General features: G+C 41.1%; 1 protein-coding gene across 4 annotated transcripts in view; it reads right to left on the reverse strand.

Annotated features, from left to right (window-relative positions):
- Positions 1 to 5,576: 5,576 nt before the first annotated feature.
- Positions 5,577 to 20,273, reverse strand: part of thoc1 (THO complex 1) — a 62,136-nt gene continuing 47,439 nt past the window's right edge. For 2 of the 4 annotated variants that reach the window (XM_033019637.1, XM_033019636.1), the window contains exons 15-21: positions 19,741 to 19,811; positions 19,227 to 19,322; positions 18,065 to 18,130; positions 15,204 to 15,287; positions 14,954 to 15,101; positions 13,781 to 13,862; positions 5,577 to 6,132 (exon numbers count right to left, since the gene is read on the reverse strand). In XM_033019637.1, coding sequence (XP_032875528.1) covers positions 5,840 to 6,132; positions 13,781 to 13,862; positions 14,954 to 15,101; positions 15,204 to 15,287; positions 18,065 to 18,130; positions 19,227 to 19,322; positions 19,741 to 19,811 — 840 coding nt within the window. In that variant the 3' untranslated portion in view covers positions 5,577 to 5,839. Of the gene's footprint in view, positions 6,133 to 12,124; positions 12,228 to 13,780; positions 13,863 to 14,953; positions 15,102 to 15,203; positions 15,288 to 18,064; positions 18,131 to 19,226; positions 19,323 to 19,740; positions 19,812 to 20,273 lie in introns of all 4 variants that reach the window. The other 2 variants (XM_033019639.1, XM_033019638.1) reach the window with 2 other exon arrangements.

Raw genomic sequence — 20,273 nt, forward strand, 5'->3', positions numbered from 1 at the left:
TGTTTCCACAGCCATACAAACAAAGACAATTTCCTAGACATACACACAATTTAATTCACACAAACATCCATCACAGTGGACCCACTGTGATGGAAGGCAAAGTCTTTTCTCTCCCCTGTTCTCCATGTCTCTCCCGATGTCCAAGTCCAAGGCGGGCGATGATAAGTCCCACTGCCATTTTAGGCCGTGCCGAGCGATTTACGGCCCCGCTCCCGGTCTAAAAGTCGCAATGTTGGAGCCCCCGGCGGGCGCTGGAATGTCCCACGGCCATGAAGCCGTGCCGGACGATGTACGTCCCCGCTCCGGGTCGTTCCAACCCCGCGACACGGGCTGGAGAAGTTGCTTTGCGGGAGCTCCGGGAAGCGGGCTCTCTCTCCCCCTGGACCCGCGAGCTCCCGATGTCCCAGTCCACCGGACCTGCGGCTGTGTTGCTGAAGCCTCTGAGCCCCAGGAGTCGTGTCGCAGCAGCGAGTCACCACCGCTCCCCACGCTCCGAGGCCGGCCAGCCCCACGATGGTGAGTAGTCCGCAGCTCCGCAGTCTCCCGAGCCCCCGGGTCGTTCAGGTTGGAGGCCGCTCCATGGTGCTAGGCCCCAACGACAACGGAGACCCGACAGGGAAAAGGTCGGGTCTCCCGGACAGGGAAGAGATTTTAAACGGTTTCCCCCTTCCCCCCCCCCCCCCCCCCCCCCACATATACACATTTAAAACCAGTATTAAAAAACACCAACACTACATTTAACTAGGTGTCTGTCCCCAAAACTGCAGAGGTTGGATTTGTGGATGGAGAGGGGACCGGCTGATGTGGATCTGAGGGACCGTGAGGGTTGGTAGGGGGAGAGGAGGTCAGTGAGATATGGGAGGGCCAGATGGTGGAGGGCTTTGTAGGTGAGGACCAGGGTTTTGTAGGTGATCCGGTGGGAGATGGGAAGCCAGTGAAGTTGTTTGAGGACTGGAGTGATGTGATGCCAGGATTTGGTGTGGGTGATGAGTCGGGCGGCTGCGTTCTGGACCAGTTGGAGTCGGTTGATGTAGGTGGAGCTGATGCCAAGGAGAAGTGAGTTGCAGTAGTCCAGTCGGGAGGAGATGAAGGCATGGATGAGTCTTTCAGCAGCGGGAGGTGTGAGAGAGGGTCTGATTCTGGCGATGTTGCAGAGGTGAAAGATGGAGGTTTTAATGACATGGCGGATGTGGTGAAGGGGGAAAAGCTTTAATAGGAATCTGAGGGGTAAACCTTTCACACTAAGTGTGGTGGGTGTATGGAACAAGCTGCCAGAGGAGGTAGTTGAGGCTGGGACTATCCCAGTGTTTAAGAAGCAATTAGACAGGTACATGGATAGGACAGGTAGACAAAAAATGCTGGAGAAATTCAGCAGGTGAGGCAGCATCCATGGAGAGAAGGAATTGGCGACGTTTCGGGTCGAGACCCTTCCGAAACATCGCCAATTCCTTCTTTCCATAGATGCTGCCTCACCTGCTGAGTTTCTCCAGCATTTGACATTGTCTACATTTGATTTTTCCAGCATCTAGTTTCGTAAACATGGATAGGACAAGTTGTGGGGGATATGGACCAAACGCAGTCAGGTGGGACTAGTGTAGCTGAGACATGATGGGCCGAAAGGCCTGTTTCCACACTATATGATTCTATTAGCCCAACAATTAATTTTACTCCATGTGGTACAGCCACCTCCATAATTTTGTGTCCAGTGTGGTCCCATTGAATTAACTGTCGTTCAACTCAAGACTTGTGCAATTTTGTATTTTCCTTATTATATTTTATTGAAATTTACCTTTAGATTTTTCGATGAAATCAATATTTTCGCAAATTCCCTGAATAACTAGGAGAATTTATCATACCTCCAATCCTGGAACAATGTTAATTTTGCTGAAAATATTTTTTTTATCTATGCAAAATAATGCCTATATTAATTAACTTGAACTGATACTCTTGTAATTATAAGTTTCATCAAATGTTTTCCGAAATGTTCATTTTGGATGAATAGATCTTGTGCCATCTGTAAGGTAAGCAGCAACTGCTGAATCTACATTATTCATGACATATCGCACACTTACTCAGTCAATATCATCTGGAGGTAACTAAGCGCAATACATTACATTGCAGTAGTGATTACACTTCAGAAATAATTAGTTGGCTGTCCTTCTGGGACTTCCTACTGTGTTTTCTTACTGATGATGATGATGCTTGCCAGAAGCAAGGATAATAGAATTGGGTATAAATTTTATTGCTAAGTATTACTGCCAATATTTTAATTATTTTGACGACATAACATCCGTGTTGCTCTCAATGAAATTGGTCATAGTCATAGCTTATCTCGGGCCAAGTAATACATATTGGCTCAAGTATTAAAGAGGCTAATGTTAAATGTTTTATGTTGGCCCTTTGCAGCTGATAATGTAACATTGTATTACAATTTGTCTTTCTATTGGTTATTTGGTTTTTGAACTGGCTTAATCATAAAAGACAAGGGTTGAAGTGAAAGGGTACACAAAAATGCTGGAGAAACTCAGCGGGTGCAGCAGCATTTATGGAGTGAAGGAAATAGGCAAAGTTTCGGGCCGAAACCCTTCTTCAGACTGACCTTAAATACACCCTTTCAGAAGTGAAAGGGTGTTATTCTGGCTGGAGTTCTGCTGGGATTCCTGTTTGTGATGTATTGGTCAGTAGGGTGGTCAGGAGGTTTCCAGATGACAAAATTAATAGAGTTGCGGACAGTGATGGAATCAGTCAAATTATACAGCGGGCTATGGATTAGCTTACAGAAATGGGTGGAGAAATGGCAGATGGGGTTTATTCCAAGCAAGTCCAAGGTGTTGCACTTGTAAGGTTGAATGTAAGGAGAAAATATAGTTAATGGCAAGACCTGTAACAGCAATAATATACAGAGGGATCTAGGAGGCCACGCCCATAGCTCTCTGGAAGTAATACAGCTGGATTGACTGGTAACAATAGCATATTGTATGCTTGCCTTCATCGATTGTGTGGAAGAGTCAGGAAATCATGTTGCACGTTATAGGACTTGGGTTAGGCTGCAGTTGGGGAGTATTATATGCAGTCCTAGTTGCTTGGAAGCTTTGCAGAGGGTGCAGACGAGGTTTACTAGAATGATGCCTGGATTAGAGGGTATTAGCTGAAAGGAGATTGGACAAATTTAGATTGTGATTTCTCTGGACGGTCACAGGCTGAGGGGAGACCTGATAGGAGTAAATAAAATTATGAGAGGCATAGATGGTCAGAACCTTTCTCCCACTGTGGAAATATCTCTATACTTATTAAACTCTGATCTTGGATGTGTATTTATTTGTGTGATGTTTGTGTGCGTTTCACATCTCCTCGAAAACACGATGCGCTAACGGTGACATTTTTACATATTCCGATAGAGATTTACGCTGTGATGTCAAAAATCGCATTATCTGAAAATTTCATGCATTATTCCTCGAGTTATTTATGAAAATGTTCAAACATTTCAAATAACTTGAAAAATAAATGAGATGGTTTCGCTGATGACATCACAATGGGCTCTGCTGCCCTATGTTCCACGCGCAGCGAGTCCCTTCCCCCTGGTTCTTCAAAAGACGCAGAAAGAACGAGCAAGTGGGCTCTGTATTGCAGCTCCCCAGCACTCGCGAGGTCCCTCCCCGGGCTCTCTCTCTTCCCCCCCGGGCTCTCTCTCTCTCTCTCCCTCCGCTCCCCCTCCCCCTCGTTAAGGGGACGGGACCCAACGGGTCCCCCTTGGTCTAGTATAATATAAACAGAGAGTCTAGGACTGGAGGTCATAGCCTCAGAATTAAAGGACGTTCTTGTAGGAAGGAGAATAAATTTCTTCAGTCAGGGTTGTGAACGTGAAATTCTTTGCCACAGAAGGCTGTGGAGGTTATCAGTGGACATTTTTGAGGTAGAGATAGATTCTTGATTAGCACAGGTGTCAGAGGTTATGGAGAGAAGGCAGGAGAATGCTGTTAGGAGGGAGAGATGGATCAGCCATGATTGAGTGTTCTTGATCGGCCAAATGGCCTAATTCTACTCCTATCACTTATGACCTTATGAAATGTAAAAAACTGTAGGACATAGCTTTAAAATGAGAGGTGCCATGTTAAAAGGAGATATGTGAGCAAATATGATAGTGGCATTCAAGTGGATTTTAATAGGCACATGGATATGGAGGGGTCTGGATCGTATGCAGGCAGAGGAGCACAGTTTAACTTGGCATCATGTTCGCCAAATGGCATGTCCTTGTCCTATATTCTTAGGCGGTCAGGTGGGTAGCATGGGAGATGATGTACTCCTGGCAAATGGACTTAAAAGTTCCCAATGTAATCCTAAGTGTGCCATGATTTTGAGTAGTCTTGGTCCAACAACCCTTTGGGTGATATACCTTAAACATCTTTGAATCTGTTCCTCTCCCTCTAATAATCTCTTGCTGTAACGGAACTTGACATAGTGTTTCTGTTTGAGTCTGAGATTGGGCAGGAAATCATGTTGCCCAACCATTTGGGCGTAATTACGGTCTCAATGCAGGTGGCAGTTCACCCGAGGTAAACGCCAATGTGGATTCACTTATCCTACCAATGGAAGAATTTGTAGTGGCAGAATTGATGGCACCTTCTTATTTCTCTGCTCATGATAATCATGACCTGTGCCCTGCGTTTCATCAATTTTCAGATTTTGATCTTCCTTGCATGGATTTTGTTATTGGTGGTTACTTTCACTTTGAGAAGGATCCTGAGATGTGGAAAGTAGTTCTGTAGTAATTTTATGGACTTTCCCCAAAGGTCTCAAGCCCGAAACAACATTTCATGGAGCACATTATCAGGCCATTTGTCCCAACTCGTCCATGCTGATCAAGATGCCCCATCAAGCTAGTCCCATTTATCCTCCCCTGGCCTACATTCCTCTAAACTGCTGTTTCCCAACCTATGGCCGTGCCCCAAAATTGGAACATGAAGATTAAAACTGAGCTATGTATGAAGGAACTGCAGATGCTGGTTTACACTATAGATAAGATACAAAATGCTGGAGTAACTAAACAGGTCAGACGACCTTTTGGGTCGAGACTTTTTTAAAGCTGGGCTAAGGGGATGCAAGGAGCTTTTACTTTGTGCTTTAATTTGGCGATTAATAAGCTGCAGTAAAAATAAAATGTTCTGAAAATTTAAATAATTTATCATGATATTTTAAAATATGTGCTGCAAGTCCAAATGTCAGATCAATTGTTGGCAGCAGATGAGAATTGTTGGGATCTATGGCTTTTGAACCTGTCCAAATGTCTTTAAAATGTTATAATTGCACTCGCCCCAACTATATCCTCTGGCAGCCCATTCCATATACCACCCTTTGTTTAAAAAATACCTTGCAATCTGAGGAATAGCAGTTTAACCATGGAGTAGGCAGTTAAGGACTTTCCCTCTGGTAGATAACAAAGAAGTGTATAAAGTTCCCCTCTGCCAGAGGGAATTCAATTTCTCCATAATTTACTGATACGTTCATCTTCAACTTGGCAGGTATCAACAACGGATTTTCACATCTATCCACTAATTAATTCAAATACAAAAGAGTTGTGGATTACACATAAAATTGCTGCAATTTTAATTAAGTAGTAATCCCTTAACAATTGTCAAAGTTTACCGTGGAGAGTGTAAACACCATGTCAAATTTGGCTCACTAACTCAAAACCATAGATAGTAAATCAACAAATCTCCACATTACAGAAACTGGTTTATATTAAAAAACTTGTAAAATTCACTATCTCATTATTTGAAATAGAATAGTAAAAAAGAAAACAAGGTTGATTTGTACACTTGTTTGGTTCTTCAGTCAATGACTAGCTGATGCTATCAGCCTCATTTGTCAGGGTTTCGGCAAGTTCATTTAAACCAGCATCAATCAACGCAGACAAAAAATTCTCTACTGTAGCTTGCAGTCCCTCCCGATCATGCCAAGCCACGAGCAGCAGCTTAGCACGCATCTTCATGTCCTCGCTATCTGATTCGATTGCACAGATGTCGGACTCCTTCATTTCAAACTGGGGTGCCAATACTTTCCACTGTTCTCCAAGCTTGCTGGCAAATATATCTATTTGTTCACGTGTTACAAGTCTCGTGTGCAAATCAGGACCTAAAGGTAAATAAAAAAAGATTACATGCCATTCATGATAATACCCCATTTATACCGTTAAACATAGGTCTATGTGGTTATGTGCAAAAACTACAATCCAGAACTAATTAGTTGAGAAAATAAGGTTCAAGTAAATATCCCTAAAGAAAACCAAACATAAACACACTTGTTAATTATTTCGTACGAATGTGAAAGTCAGTCAAATATAAACCCTTTTGCTCTTCCCAAATACAATAAGATCGTGGTGGCACATAGTGTCAACTTGTAATGTTGATGAATGATAATACACAGCCCTGTATCTTGAATCCAACTTGCATATTTCTGATATAAACCAATTCTCACGTTCCTTTTTTAATGAGACACTGGCCCTACTATTTCTTAAAGGAATATTAGAAACTAACATCAAGACAGACATTTAGTCAACATTTGAAAAATATTAAACTAATTTCTAAACGTGCCACTTTTAAATACTTCATCTAATTGTGTTAAATAATTTTATCATGAATAGTTTTGTTGTGAATTCAAGGTGCATTCACTCTGGTTTCTCAATTTAAGGGCCTGTCCCACTTGGGCGTCATTTGCGCGTCATGCGCAAGGATTTTGAGAATCCCGGGGCGTCACTGCCTACGCCATCACCTCGCCATGCTCGCGTTACGACGCGCGTATGATGTTGCGTAAATGACTTGCAAATAATGCCCAAGTGGGACAGGCCCTTTAGTCAGAAGTTAAAATTGTCCCACTGCAGCAAATATCTATATACTTTTAAAACTCTGTGTGTGTGGGTGTACGGCATTTTGCCTTTGAAACGTATGTCCTCGAAAACCAGACGCAAAGACGCGGAGATTTTTACCATTTCGATAGGGATTTAACTTATGAATTCACAGATCCACTCCTCATTAAATTTGGTCATTTATCTCTACACATTTTCAATAAAATTCTTCACAAAACGTACTGTTTCGTTTAAATCAGGCCCCTCTCTCGCCCCACCACCATTTCGCTCCTCCCATCCATACCCCCCTCTCACCCCCGCCCCCCATCCCTCTCCTCCTCCCCCCTCTCCTTCTTGCCCCTCTCTCTCTCTCTGCCCTTACTCTTTACCCCCCCCCCCCCCCCCTCCCTCTCTAGAGCGCCTGCAAGTTGGGGGCTATGCATCAGTAGATGGGGCCGTTATGGGGTAAAAAGAGCAAATTAATAATATTAATATAATATCAAGGGGGTAGTTAGCGTGCGGGGGGGTAATTAATGTGTGTGACACCGCATGCTGCCCCCCCCCCCTCCCCGCAACCGCACGTTGGGGGAACAGACCCAACGGGTCTGCACTTGGTGACCCATAAAATGCTTGGTTGAATGTTTTCTACTTTAAAACAGTAAGAATTTACACTCAAAGTACTTTATTGGCTGCAGAAGAACCGTTCCTTACCTTGCAAATGACTCTCATATTGATATAAACCAGAGTTTGGAGCTGTAGCTACAGTACTTGATAGCTTCATAAGCCCAGTAACTGCTATTTGCTTTCGGTTGAGACCATTTTTCAGTGATTGTAATGAGTGGGGGGTGAAAGAGAGGGAAGGGTAGGATAAAACCTGCTAATTGATAGCTGGGTATAAATGAGGGGGGATGGAAAAGGAAAAATAACACAGGTCAGAGATGAAAAGGCAAAGCGGTGAGAGGAGAGAAGAAAAGGGAAATGTGAAACCAGAGGAAGGGGGCAGGATCGTGGGAGAAATGGGCGCATGCAGTGCCCTCCATAATGTTTGGGACAAAGACCCATAATTTATTTGCTTCTGTACTCCACAATTTGAGTTTAAATCACATGTGATTAAATTGCCCATTGTCAGATTTTAATAAAGGCCATTTTTATACATTTTAGTTTCACCATGTAAAAATTTCAGCAGTGTTTATACATAGTCCCCCCATTTCTGGGCACCATAATGTTTGGGACACAACAATGTCATGTAAATTAAAGTAGTCATGTTTAGTATTTTGTTGCATATCCTTTGCATGCAATGACTGCTTGAAGTCTGCAATTCATGGACATCACCAGTTGCTGGGTGTCTTCTCTGGGGATGCTCTGCCAGGCCTGTATTGCAGCCATCTTTAGCTTATGCTTGATTTGGGAGCTAGTCCTCTTCAGCATATAAAAGGCATGCTCAATTGGGTTCAGATCGGGTGATTGACTTGGCCACTCAAGAATTGACCATATTTTAGCTTTGAAAAACTCCTTTGTTGCATTAGCAGTATGTTTGGGATCATTGTCTTGCTGTAAAATCAGCCGCTGTTTTGAGGCATTTGTTTGAACTTGAGCAGATAGGATATGTCTATACACTTCAGAATTCATTATGCTACTACCATCAGCAGTTGTATCATCAATGAAGATAAGTGAGCCAGTACCTTAGCAGCCATACATGCCCAGGCCATAACACCCCCACCACCGTGTTTCACAGATGAGGTGGTATGCTTTGGATCTTGGGCAGTAAGGGAGAGTGGGAGCTAGTGAGAGCAGAGACTGAGACACATGAGAGCAGGCTGAAAAAACGAAGACAACAAAAGGTGTTGGAGACATCAAAAACTGCTTTGCGTAACACTGTCTGATTAACAGAAGCAGGCAGATACGGTGTAGTTATAGATCTATTTTGTCTTGTTCTTCTTTGTGTTGGTAGCGTGTGCCTCAAAAAAACTCCAACAAATAGCACGCAGGAAGCATTTTTGAAAATTTCAGGAAATACCATCAAATTCTAGGAAATTTGGGGTTCTATTTGAGGTAATTATTTTTTGACGTGTGGAAGAACTGGTACAGAGGCCAATAAATAAATGATGGGTCTTTGTCCCAAACATTATGGAGGGCACTGCATCCATGTTCCCGACTCCAACCCTGATAACATACCAAGCCCAAATGACAGATCCTGCCCCTGCTTGCTTTCTGGTTCGTTAGCACACTCATGCCAGAGTAATGAGTGAGCCAGGAACCTGACCATCTCGGATTTCTGAACAATGAGATGCCTAATTATAGTTTTACTGTATTTCTTGCGATTATTTTATAATCTAACCAGAAACTCCCTTTGTAACTATAATGATGTCTTGGTAATCGATTACACGAGCTTCAAAATAATGTCCACTACCAATGGTCTTTCGTGTATGATTTTAAAACTCTTCTCAAAAAAAACTTTCCTTAATACAGAAACTTGGTACAACATCAGGTAGTTTCTAACACTTTTACAGCTAATCAACTACTACCATTGGTACCAGTCAAGTGCAAACTCACAAAAATTGAAATCTTTTCTACGGTCAATATTGAATTCTGCAACTTGAAGGAACTTGATTACTTGGTCTATAACAGTTGTCCATCTAATAATTGCTCAGCCTTTTCTCTTTGGGGGCAGAGGACATTCCAGTCTAACCTGCCACGCATGTCCTTCTGCTCTGCTTTTCACAACCCCCGCATTCCTTTGTCAGTTCTTTTGTCTACGTTCTCAACCGTGTTTACAGTGTTTTCCTTCTCTCGCCCATATTGAAGCAATTATACACTGTCTCTTCCTCTTTGCTCTAACTATTGTACTTGAATAGGTCTTGATTGTATTATTGTATGGTACAGCTGATTTGTTTGGTACGTGTAACAATAAGCATAAACTTAAAGCACCATGTCGGTTGTGACAAAGGGTCACCAACTGAAATCTCTTCCCAGAGCAGGGGCTGGACTTGCTCAGTGTTTCCAGCATCTGCATTTTTTTTTAAATGTAAGTGCAAAGTTTTTTTTCTCAGTTCAAGGTGAAATATTTGCTGTTATTGCCTGATGAACCACAGCTTTGCTTCTTAGCAACTATCATCTTGCCTTATCATTCCTTGGTATAGTCTCCAATGTTCCTGCCTGCATTGAGAAGGACCCAAATTAAAGCACAACTGTCGTGAACTAGATATAAGCCAATAGATCTGGTTAGATGGTTAATCTTTACACCTTAAATTACACATTAGTCCAGGAACATTCAGCAAATTAACCCTTAATGTAGAAGGACAGTTGCATCCTTGAGCCCCGCTACAATTCTCACTCAAATCACACAAAATGGTCTAATGAATCCATGATCTTTCTTTCCTCCATCACCGTAGTCTCACATTCAAAATGTCAACTTGACTTTTTATCCTTTTAAGCTTTACCAAATCATCCTTTCAAATTGTAATCATTTTCCAGCTCTCCAACATGGTTATTTGCACCAACATCATTGCTGCCTCTAATATTTTCTTCATAGCTTAAGTTATCATTCCTTTCAACAATAGCCACAATCATCAAATTTATTTTGTAGTGCTCAAACATGTGTAGTAGTGTTATGTCTATGTATTTTGAAATGTCTTCTTCAAGATTGTGTTAAACTACTGAGGTTGAGTTGCATCTTTAGTGACCTCTGGATCATTATCTTCCTGGACTTTTCCACAGCATTTGATCAGTTTACGATGGCAACCTTCTTTGCCAGAACCATGGAATGGATGGCATTGCTCTGATTTTACTAGGATAATAAAAGATGATTGTGATTAATGGTGATGCAACCAAATACAAAGGTCAAATCTACATGATGTTATTCTCACCAATGTACCTGTGGCAGATACATCTGTGGAGGGTAGTACTAGCTGAGCTGGGGATATAGTTTTGCTCGCCAACAAAGAATTTTCCAGTAGTTTTGTGGCTTCCTCTCCCAAAATCTATCCTGCCCACCCCACCCTTCACCCCATGGGATGGCAGTTACATTATCAAGACATTGCCACTACTATTCAACTTTGAAAAGGCGGATACCAGGGAATCTACACATTGTAAACAGAGATAACATACTGGTTAGTAATAAGCAACTGCAACAAACGAACACAATGCTGTTGATAATCTGCATGACTAATGTTCTCAGGTGGAGTTACAGGGTTGCCGACAGCCCTAATTTCATGGCCATATTGCAGCCAGTGCAACTCCAGCTTTACTCAGTTTTCCCAGGGACGCTGGCTGAGCAGAACACTTACTTTCAACAACTTCAGGCTGGCAAAAACTGTGCATCTAAAATTAGGACAAAAATGTGTCACTACATTTCTGTTTGCATCACACTCAAAGTCATCGCTCCCAGTTAGAAATTCCACTCTGTTCCCGTCAACTCCGTTACTCAGCCCCTCACCTTTGATTCTGCCTTTTCAGCTTCCCACCATCGACGACCAAAGCATCAGCCAACTGTCTTAAGTTCTGGAGATTCTATAAAGTTGGTGCATGATTTCTCCATCTTTAAAACACATTCTCAAACTGTATTTTTTACCCATTCTATGCTCAACAATTTTTGTTACACTAATTTAAAAGTGTTATTTCTTTACTTTATAAAACATACTATTTGTTGTTGCTCTTTGAAAGAACCCAGGAAGTACTTCAACAGCATTATCCAGGGGCACTTTCTTATACTTACTGTCCTGTAAATGGGCAGCTGTATTTACATCAGAATGGAGGTGAAGAGGATGAAGCTACAATGAAATCTTACATAAGTTACTGATATGAAAATTACATTCTACGAAGGAAAACTCCAGAATCAGCATACTCCCAGTTCCTAAAATGCTCCTGTCAACCATTGCACTATAAAGTCAAGGATTCAATTTTGGGAAATGAAAGTCTGGATGACATGAAATGGTTTTCCATTAACTACCAATATATTCAACCTTGAATTGATACCAGGTCACTAATTCCTTAGGACCCCAAAATATCTATTTCAGTTCTGAATACACTGAAAACTACAGTGATTGGCGTGAAAGTGAACAAGGCACAAAATTACCCATGAATTTATTTAACGGCAGAACAAACTTGAGAGTTTTATTTGGTTTTACTCCCTACCATTTACCTATACCTCCATTTTTTTTTGCCTCTTATGGATTTGATAGGGTAATGTGGCACATGAAGGTCACAGATCTACACTTGAGGAATGTTCCCCAAGACCCCATGTAACAATATCAAAGTGCCTTCAAAATGGATGTTTCTACCTACCTGATTGCAACCATTAACTGCTTGGGAGAGTTCGTTAGCAGCCTTTTGTCACCAGACGATGATGTCAGGTAGCCTGCTGTTGTTGGCTGAAATACATGGGAAACTAGAAATGTCAGTATTGGAGGTTGTCTTTAAAAAAGAATGAAGATTTTTTGAGAGCTGCATCTGTTTCAGTTACATTTTTGATTTACAAAAGAACATTGACTTTTTCTATTCATTTATTGACTTCCAATCCTAACCTAGTGAATCACTGTAAATGTTATGATTCTTCATTGTTAATAAGTGATTTGGTTTCGCACTGCTAGTTATGTACTTTACACTAAAATGTGTAGAGAATAGATTGGTCTTCATGATGCACTGTCATCTGAAACCAGAACAATAATCACATAGCACAAAATATGTAAGTAATGGACACCCTTGGCAATAATTCTCAACAGTACATTCATGCCTTTACGTGTGGAACAATTTAAGACAAAAATGGTAGTCATTTCATGTAAAAGTAAATGTCTTTGCTTCATCAGTTATCTCGGGCTCTGCCATGAGAAATGTTTAAGCGGACAACGGTGAACCAGTAAACTCTCACTGTGATAATGGTAGGAATGACAATAATTATCTGAATATGCAGGTTGAAATGGAAATCCAGGGATTGTAAGCAAATCTCTGCTCCTCCGCTAAACGTTTTTTATGCATCAATCTCCTGTTAATCACCAGAAATAAGTGAGAATCACTTACGTAAAAAGGATTAAACAAATTACACTTCATTGCAGAAGATGGGCACGTTTTTAAATTCCATACGAGGCTAACTGTTCACGCTTGGATTCCGTGTATAGAATCAAGATTTTGAAGTGAATGTAATAATCAGACAAACTGTTGCCTTCATATTCACTGTCATAAACAATCAAAAATAAATTAGTGATTGGCTGAGGCTGGAGTAGTTTGTACTAAATGTGTACTTTTTATTCATTATAATTTAATTTGTTTGCTCTGTTTTTGTTTTTTTAAACTTATTTAAAGCGTGTACTTTTACATCCATGTTTGCTATCTGAATTCATAATCGTAGTCACATGATAGAACATTTTCTCAAAGTGAATAGCTAGTTAATCTGCTTGTTGATATCACCAAAGCATCCCTATACACCCAAAAACTTCCAATATTGGGAAAAGGGAAATACAAACCACAGTGATAAATAATAAAGATTAATAGATTTTCATGAGCAGATTTCTTTGAGATCGATCACTCTAACTTAGTTGACTGCAAAATTTAAAAGATTCTCACATTTTTCGCCCAGCAGCAGACTACCTGACATTGACATGTGGTGACAATTATGACTAACCATGTTCTCTGGGCAATTAGTGACTGATATCAAATGGGTAAAACTTCTCTAACATTCACAATGCAATTAATTAAATTGAATATTCTCGTGGAACTGCCAACTGTGGAAAGTATGCTGATTGGAGTTTTCCTTATAATGTTTTAATTATCCTCTATGAATACTATTCTTTCATTCTTTAGTTTATCATCAATGCTACTAACTATGGGGTTAGAGGAAAACATTGAAGACTTAAATCTATTAACAAGTGTCAGATCTACCATGATAACATTCATAAATAAGTACTTTCAATACATTTCATGCAATATCTGTATTTATAGACTTACTTTCATTGCCTTCTTTTAGCAGTGCATCATTGTCTTCTTCCTCATCTTCATCGTCTGCTGTCTTTATTTCTTCAGATGGAGGCTGGAAGTAATTAGAAAAGTGATTAGTGAATCTGAAGTTCACATTTTAATGCCTTTCTTATCCCTGAAAGTTTGACATTGAATCTTGGCAGTCATAAATCCTGAATGCCATACAAAACTATGAATGACGTCTTTAATAAGTAAATGCAATGCTGGAACTTCTATTTTCTCATTTTGCCCTCATTGCTGTGATCACAATTGCAAGACTTCCATTCTTCCATGCACCGATTACAAATCTCTTTAACCTCTTTCTTTCAAGTTCAATAGTGTCATTCCCTTTGCTCTTCCATTCCACTCTCAATTTCCAGCCACCCTGGCAAACATTTGAATATTTCCTCCAAGCCTTTCCACGAATATACGATAAAACTTTATTCATCCCCGGAGGAAAATTGGTTTCCCAACAGTCACAACACACAAGGTTCACGAAAAACTTGAAATTAAAAGTGAAAACAAAAAGAAAAAGCCAAACGACGGTTGGCTGACTGCAGTGTGCACCGTGCCTTCACCGGAACAAGTGAACAAACAAACACAGACTATCCCCTGGGCAGAGGATTCTAAAGCTAGAGTGCCCCTCCCCCCCACTTGCTCATCGATCGTTGATCGATCGCAAGGCCCCACCCCTGCTGAGGTTCCCGCTACCGCCGAGGCCACCCGGATGCTGCCGAGGCTCCCGTTGCCGTCGAGGCTCACACTGCCACCAAGGCACCCATTGCAGCTGCCGAGGCTCCCATCGTCGCCTCAGATGAGGGGCCCTGTGTACTTCTGTACTATACTTCTATTGAGTCCTCTTGCCCAGAGCCTCTAGATACTTTGTGAAGAGTTTTGGTACATTTTAAGAAAACTTTACACCAAAGTAAGCTTAGCTGGTCTAATTGATCTTAACATTTTTTAATTAATAGACAATAGGTGCAGGAGCAGGCCATTCAGCCCTTCGAGCCAGCACCACCATTCAATGTGATCATGGCTGATCATCCACAATCAGTACCCCGTTCCTTCTTTCTCCCTTTATCCCTTGACTCCGCTATCTTTAAGAGCTCTATCTAACTCTCTTGAAAGCAGTTATATTATAGAATTGGAAGCAGTTATACTCACAGGTAATTCCTTCGCCAATTTGATAACCATATTGTCTAGGTACTCTGGCAAGCTCTTGAATTGCTGGTTGGTTGGCTGGAAAAAGTGTGGACTTCTTCGAGCTAGCAGCCTCAAAGCCCTCCAGCCATAATTGGAATTATTTACCACCCTATGTAAATAAATGTTAAAACTGTGTTGGAAATTGAAGTTATTTCTGATAATCATAATGTTGCTAGCAGAATCACATCTTTAAGTTTGTGAAATAACATACTTATACTCTTCTTCAACCATGTTCTCAGGATCAGCTTGTTCAATTGCTTCTTCAAAAAACTCCTCTAAACTGGGCATAAATTCTCTGAAATCACAAGGAAACAATCTAAAACTATAAATCACACCAAACAATAAAAGCCAGATAAATATTCAAAAAGAAACTTTGGCAGAAATACAAGTGCTTTTGTTCAGCAGGTTACAAATTATAGTATAAACAGAACAGATTAATGACAAGAACTGGACCATGCAGTGGAATCATTTGTAATTTAAGCAGTCTGCAGATTAATGGGTGTAACTGCTGCCTCTTTTACTCCTTTACATCTTACATTTGGGACTGGAAAGTCACTCATTGGAAAACTGCCAATTCGGAGCAGAATCCTACCTCGTCCCAACAGCACATCAATGCACGCACGCTGTTACTAATCCCATATGTGCTGAATGATGGCTTTGTTGCTTGTGCAAAGGCAGTATTACAAATTAAATGCAAAAAGAAACAGGTGGTCTTGAGGCGAGATCAGATAGACTGGGACTATTTTCCCTTGAGTGAAGGAGTTTGAGGGGTGAGTGAACGAGTCCGAGAGGTTTATTTTATTTAGAGGGACCAGAGTCAGTTTTTTTTGCATTGGAGGAAGAGTCTAAAACTAGAGGGGATGGGTTTGTGAGAGGAGAATAATTTAAAGGGAATAGGTGGGGCACGTTTTTACAGAGGGTAGTAGGTACATGGAAAGAGCAGAGGTGGCAAAGGCAGCTATAAACATGTTTAAAAAACATTTGAATGGGTGAAAAGCTTGTTTTAAGAAAGCAGGTACAGGGGAGAGAAAGAAGTGAACGTGGGGGATAGGGTAGACACTTTGAGTCAGATCCTTTGCCTGTAAGAGTGACTTGTTTTATTTCTCTACAGATGCTACCTGATCTGCTGAGCAGTTCCAGCATTACAATAGACATTAGACAATAGGTGCAGGAGTAGGCTATTCGGCCCTTCGAGCCAGCCATTCAATGTGATCATGGCTGATCATCCACAATCAGTACCCCGTTCCTGCCTTCCCCTCATATCCCCCGACTCCGCTATCTTTAAGAGCCCTATCTAGCTCTCTCTTGAAAGTATCCAGAGAACCGGCCTCCACCGCCCTCTGAGGCAGAGAATTCCACAGACTCACAACTCTGTATGAAAAAAGTGTTTTAAATGGCTTACCCCTTATTCTTAAACTGTGGTCCCTGGTTCTGGACTCCCCAACATCGGGAACATGTTTCCTGCCTCTAGCGTGTCCAAACCCTTAATAATCTTATATGTTTCAATAAGATACCCTCTCATCCTTCTAAATTCCAGAGGAAATCTGGAAAGCCCAGCCGCTCCATTCTCTCAGCATATGACAGTCCCGCCATCCCGGGAATTAGCCTTGTGAACCTACGCCGCACTCCCTCAATAGCAAGAATGGCTTTCCTCAAATTTGGAGACCAAAACTGCACGCAATATTCCAGGTGTGGTCTCATTAGGCCCCTGTACAACTGCAGATGGACCTCTTTGCTCCTAGACACAACTCCTCTTGTTATGAAGGCCAACATGCCATTCGCTTTCTTCACTGCCTGCAGTACCTGCATGCTTACTTTCATTGACTGATGAACAAGGACCCCCAGATCCCGCTGTACTTCCCCTTTTCCAAACTTGACACCATTTAGATAATCTGCCTTCCTGTTTTTGCTACCAAAGTGGATAACCTCACATTTTTCCACATTAAATTGCATCTGCCCACTCCCCCAGCCTGTCCAAGTCACCCAGCATCCTCCTCACAGTTCACACTGCCACCCAGCTTTGTGTCATCTGCAAATTTGCTAATGTTACTTGTAATCCCTTCATCTAAATCATTAATATATTTTGTAAATAGATGCGGTCCCAGCACCGAGCTTGCGGTACCCCACTAGTCACTGCCTGCCATTCTGAAAGGGTCCAGTTAATCCCTACTCTTTGTATCCTGTCTGCCAACCAATATTCTATCCATGACAGCACTCTACGGCTTTCTACCTCTACGTTCTTTCAGTCTTGACGAAAGGTCATTCATCGATCTGATGTGTTAACAAGGTTTATCTATCCTTAGATGCTGGGCATCACCAGCATCTTTATTAGGACTAGTTGCTATACTGTATCCTTTACCTGTGCACTGTATATTCATGTATGGTCTTTTCTTTGACTGGATAGTACGCAAACAAAAGCTTTTTACCGTACCGTAGGATTTGAGTATAAGAGCAGGGAGGTTCTACTGCAGTTGTACTGGGTCTTGGTGAGACCACACCTGGAGTATTGCGTACAGTTTTGGTCTTCTAATCTGAGGAAAGACATTCTTGCCATAGAGGGAGTACAGAGAAGGTTCACCAGACTGATTCCTGGGATGGCAGGACTTTCATATGAAGAAAGACTGGATAGACTCGGCTTGTACACGCTAGAATTTAGAAGATTGAGGGGGGATCTTATAGAAACTTACAAAATTCTTAAGGGGTTGGACAGGCTAGATGCAGGAAGATTATTTCCGATGTTGGGGAAGTCCAGAACTAGGGGTCACAGTTTAAGGATAAGAGGGAAGTCTTTTAGGACCAAGATGAGAAAATCATTCTCTGCCACAGAAGGTAGTTGAGGCCAGTTCATTGGCTATATTTAAGAGGGAGTTAGATGTGGCCCTTGTGGCTAAAGGAATCAGGGGGTATGGAGAGAAGGCAGGGATGGGATACTGAGTTGGATAATCAGCCATGATCATATCGAATGGCGGTGCAGGCTCGAAGGGCCGAATGGCCTACTCCTGCACCTATTTTCTATGTTACTATATGTGACAATAGTAAGCTAAATTAAACTAGTTAAAGTGCACCTCTTACCTGCTCTCAGATTTGCATGCCTCCATATTATCAGGGCAGAGATTCCATAACCGCGTCAGCTCTTCACTGTGGGAAATAAAATTATTATATATGAGAGATATGTGAAGTCCAAGGCCCAAGTCATTTACAAACTTATAACCATAACCATATAACAATTACAGCACGGAAACAGGCCATCTCGACCCTTCTAGTCCGTGCCGAACACGTATTCTCCCCTAGTCCCATATACCTGCGCTCACACCATAACCCTCCATTCCTTTCCCGTCCATATAACTATCCAATTTATTTTTAAATGATAAAAACGAACCTGCCTCCACCACCTTCACTGGAAGCTCATTCCACACAGCCACCACTCTCTGAGTAAAGAAGTTCCCCCTCATGTTACCCCTAAACTTCTGTCCCTTAATTCTCAAGTCAAGTCATTATAGAGTAGCTAGCTTCAATACTATAAAAGGAAAACAATTTCCTAATTGCGTAATAACCGTACCATCAAGCCAGAAAGGTTATGATACAAACCGTGCTAATAAGCTACTTTGCAAAAAAATATGTATAACTCACTGCTGAGTCTCGTCTTGCAGATCACATAAATCTCCATAAGATTACAAGCCTTGCACTGGATTTTATGGTACATTTTTATTTTATGAGGCATCTTAAGATAATTCTTAAAGGCTCCAGCAGAATATTTAAGTAATGTCGTCCTTGATCTCAAAGTTTCCAACGTTTTAGAAACTGCAGTGAATTAGATTAGTCATTAACTATTTATTATCCTAGGTTTCTAAACCAACCTTGATTCCAGCCTGAATAAATCCTCAGAGCTGCAAAGGTCCTATGTTAAGTGCGCTGTGTTACTGTTAAACCAAGTATTAATCTGTGTGACGCAAAAGCAGAAAGCTGTCCCTGTTTCGGCATACACCAGCCTTCCTTCCAATTCAGAGAAATTACTGAACTCTCTGGTGTGGAGGGTAAATCATTTTCAATTTTTGGCCAGTGAGAATCATTCTGTGTACATGTAGAGCTGACTTGAATGCTAAAAATGGAAAACCAAGAGCACTCAATTCCACTATCCTAGTTTTAAAAAGGTAAAAATTAACAAATTAATAAATCAAACCTCACATGATTACCCCGTTTCCAAACTCTGCTTGGAAATTACATTTATACTCACTTTCCCATTAAGACCTTCTTATTTGGTCCTTTTCCAAAGAAATCTTCAGGAGCAGGTCTTTTCCTTGCAGGCTTTGGAATTTTGGATTCGGGCGGTCTTAAAAACCAAATACAACTAATTAGAGTGATCTAATATCTGCATGTGTGTAGATTTCACTTAGGGAGAGAAAATAAGAAATAAAGGTAACACGTGCACACTACATTAATTTGATTTTCCCAACTTTTTCAAGTTAGTACAGTTCAGTAGAATTTCAAAGTTTGACAAAAATCAGAAAGCATCCAAATGAAGTGGTTCATTAATTATTTGGTACAAATGGCTTGTTTGAAAACTGCATTTTTAATTTAAAAAACTTTGTACCACAATAACTTGGAGATTATTTCATTAATTTACATATCTGAAGAATGTTAATAGGAAATTGCTTTCCTTTTTAATTAATGAACTATACAAAATAATACAAATAGGAGTAACAGAAAAGTGATAGAAAAGATGTAAAGTCAGATTTTGATGAAAATACCTTTCTTTAACAAAACTTGGACAGCCTTCATTTTTCCATGCAATCCAGTTTTCTTCACTATGTAATATATGCTGTAATAAAATATAGCATGCAAGCTCTTACAAGCATTAGAACATAGAATAGTACAGGACAAGAATAGGCCCTTCAGCCCACAATGATAGTGCTGAAAATGATGCGAAGCCCATCACTTATCCACCTGCTCATAATCCATATCCCTATCTCCATATATCTATCTAAAAGTGGCAAATGCCATTAATGTTTTGCTTCTACCATCACCCCCGACAGTGTGTTCCAGGCACACACTACCCTCTGTGTGTAAAAAAAAACTTGCCTCGCGCATCTCATATAAACTTTTCCCCTCTCACTTAAAGCTATGCCCTCTAGTATCTGATTTTTTTCATCCTGGTAAAAAGATTCTGACTTATCCCATATCTATGCCTCTCATAATTTTAGATACTTCAATCAGGTCTCCCCACAACCTCCGGCATTCCAGAGAAAACAACTCAAGTCTGTCCATCCTCTCCCTGTAACTA

Source organism: Amblyraja radiata, chromosome 4 (genome assembly GCF_010909765.2).
Source record: "Amblyraja radiata isolate CabotCenter1 chromosome 4, sAmbRad1.1.pri, whole genome shotgun sequence".
Lineage (NCBI taxonomy): Eukaryota > Metazoa > Chordata > Chondrichthyes > Rajiformes > Rajidae > Amblyraja > Amblyraja radiata.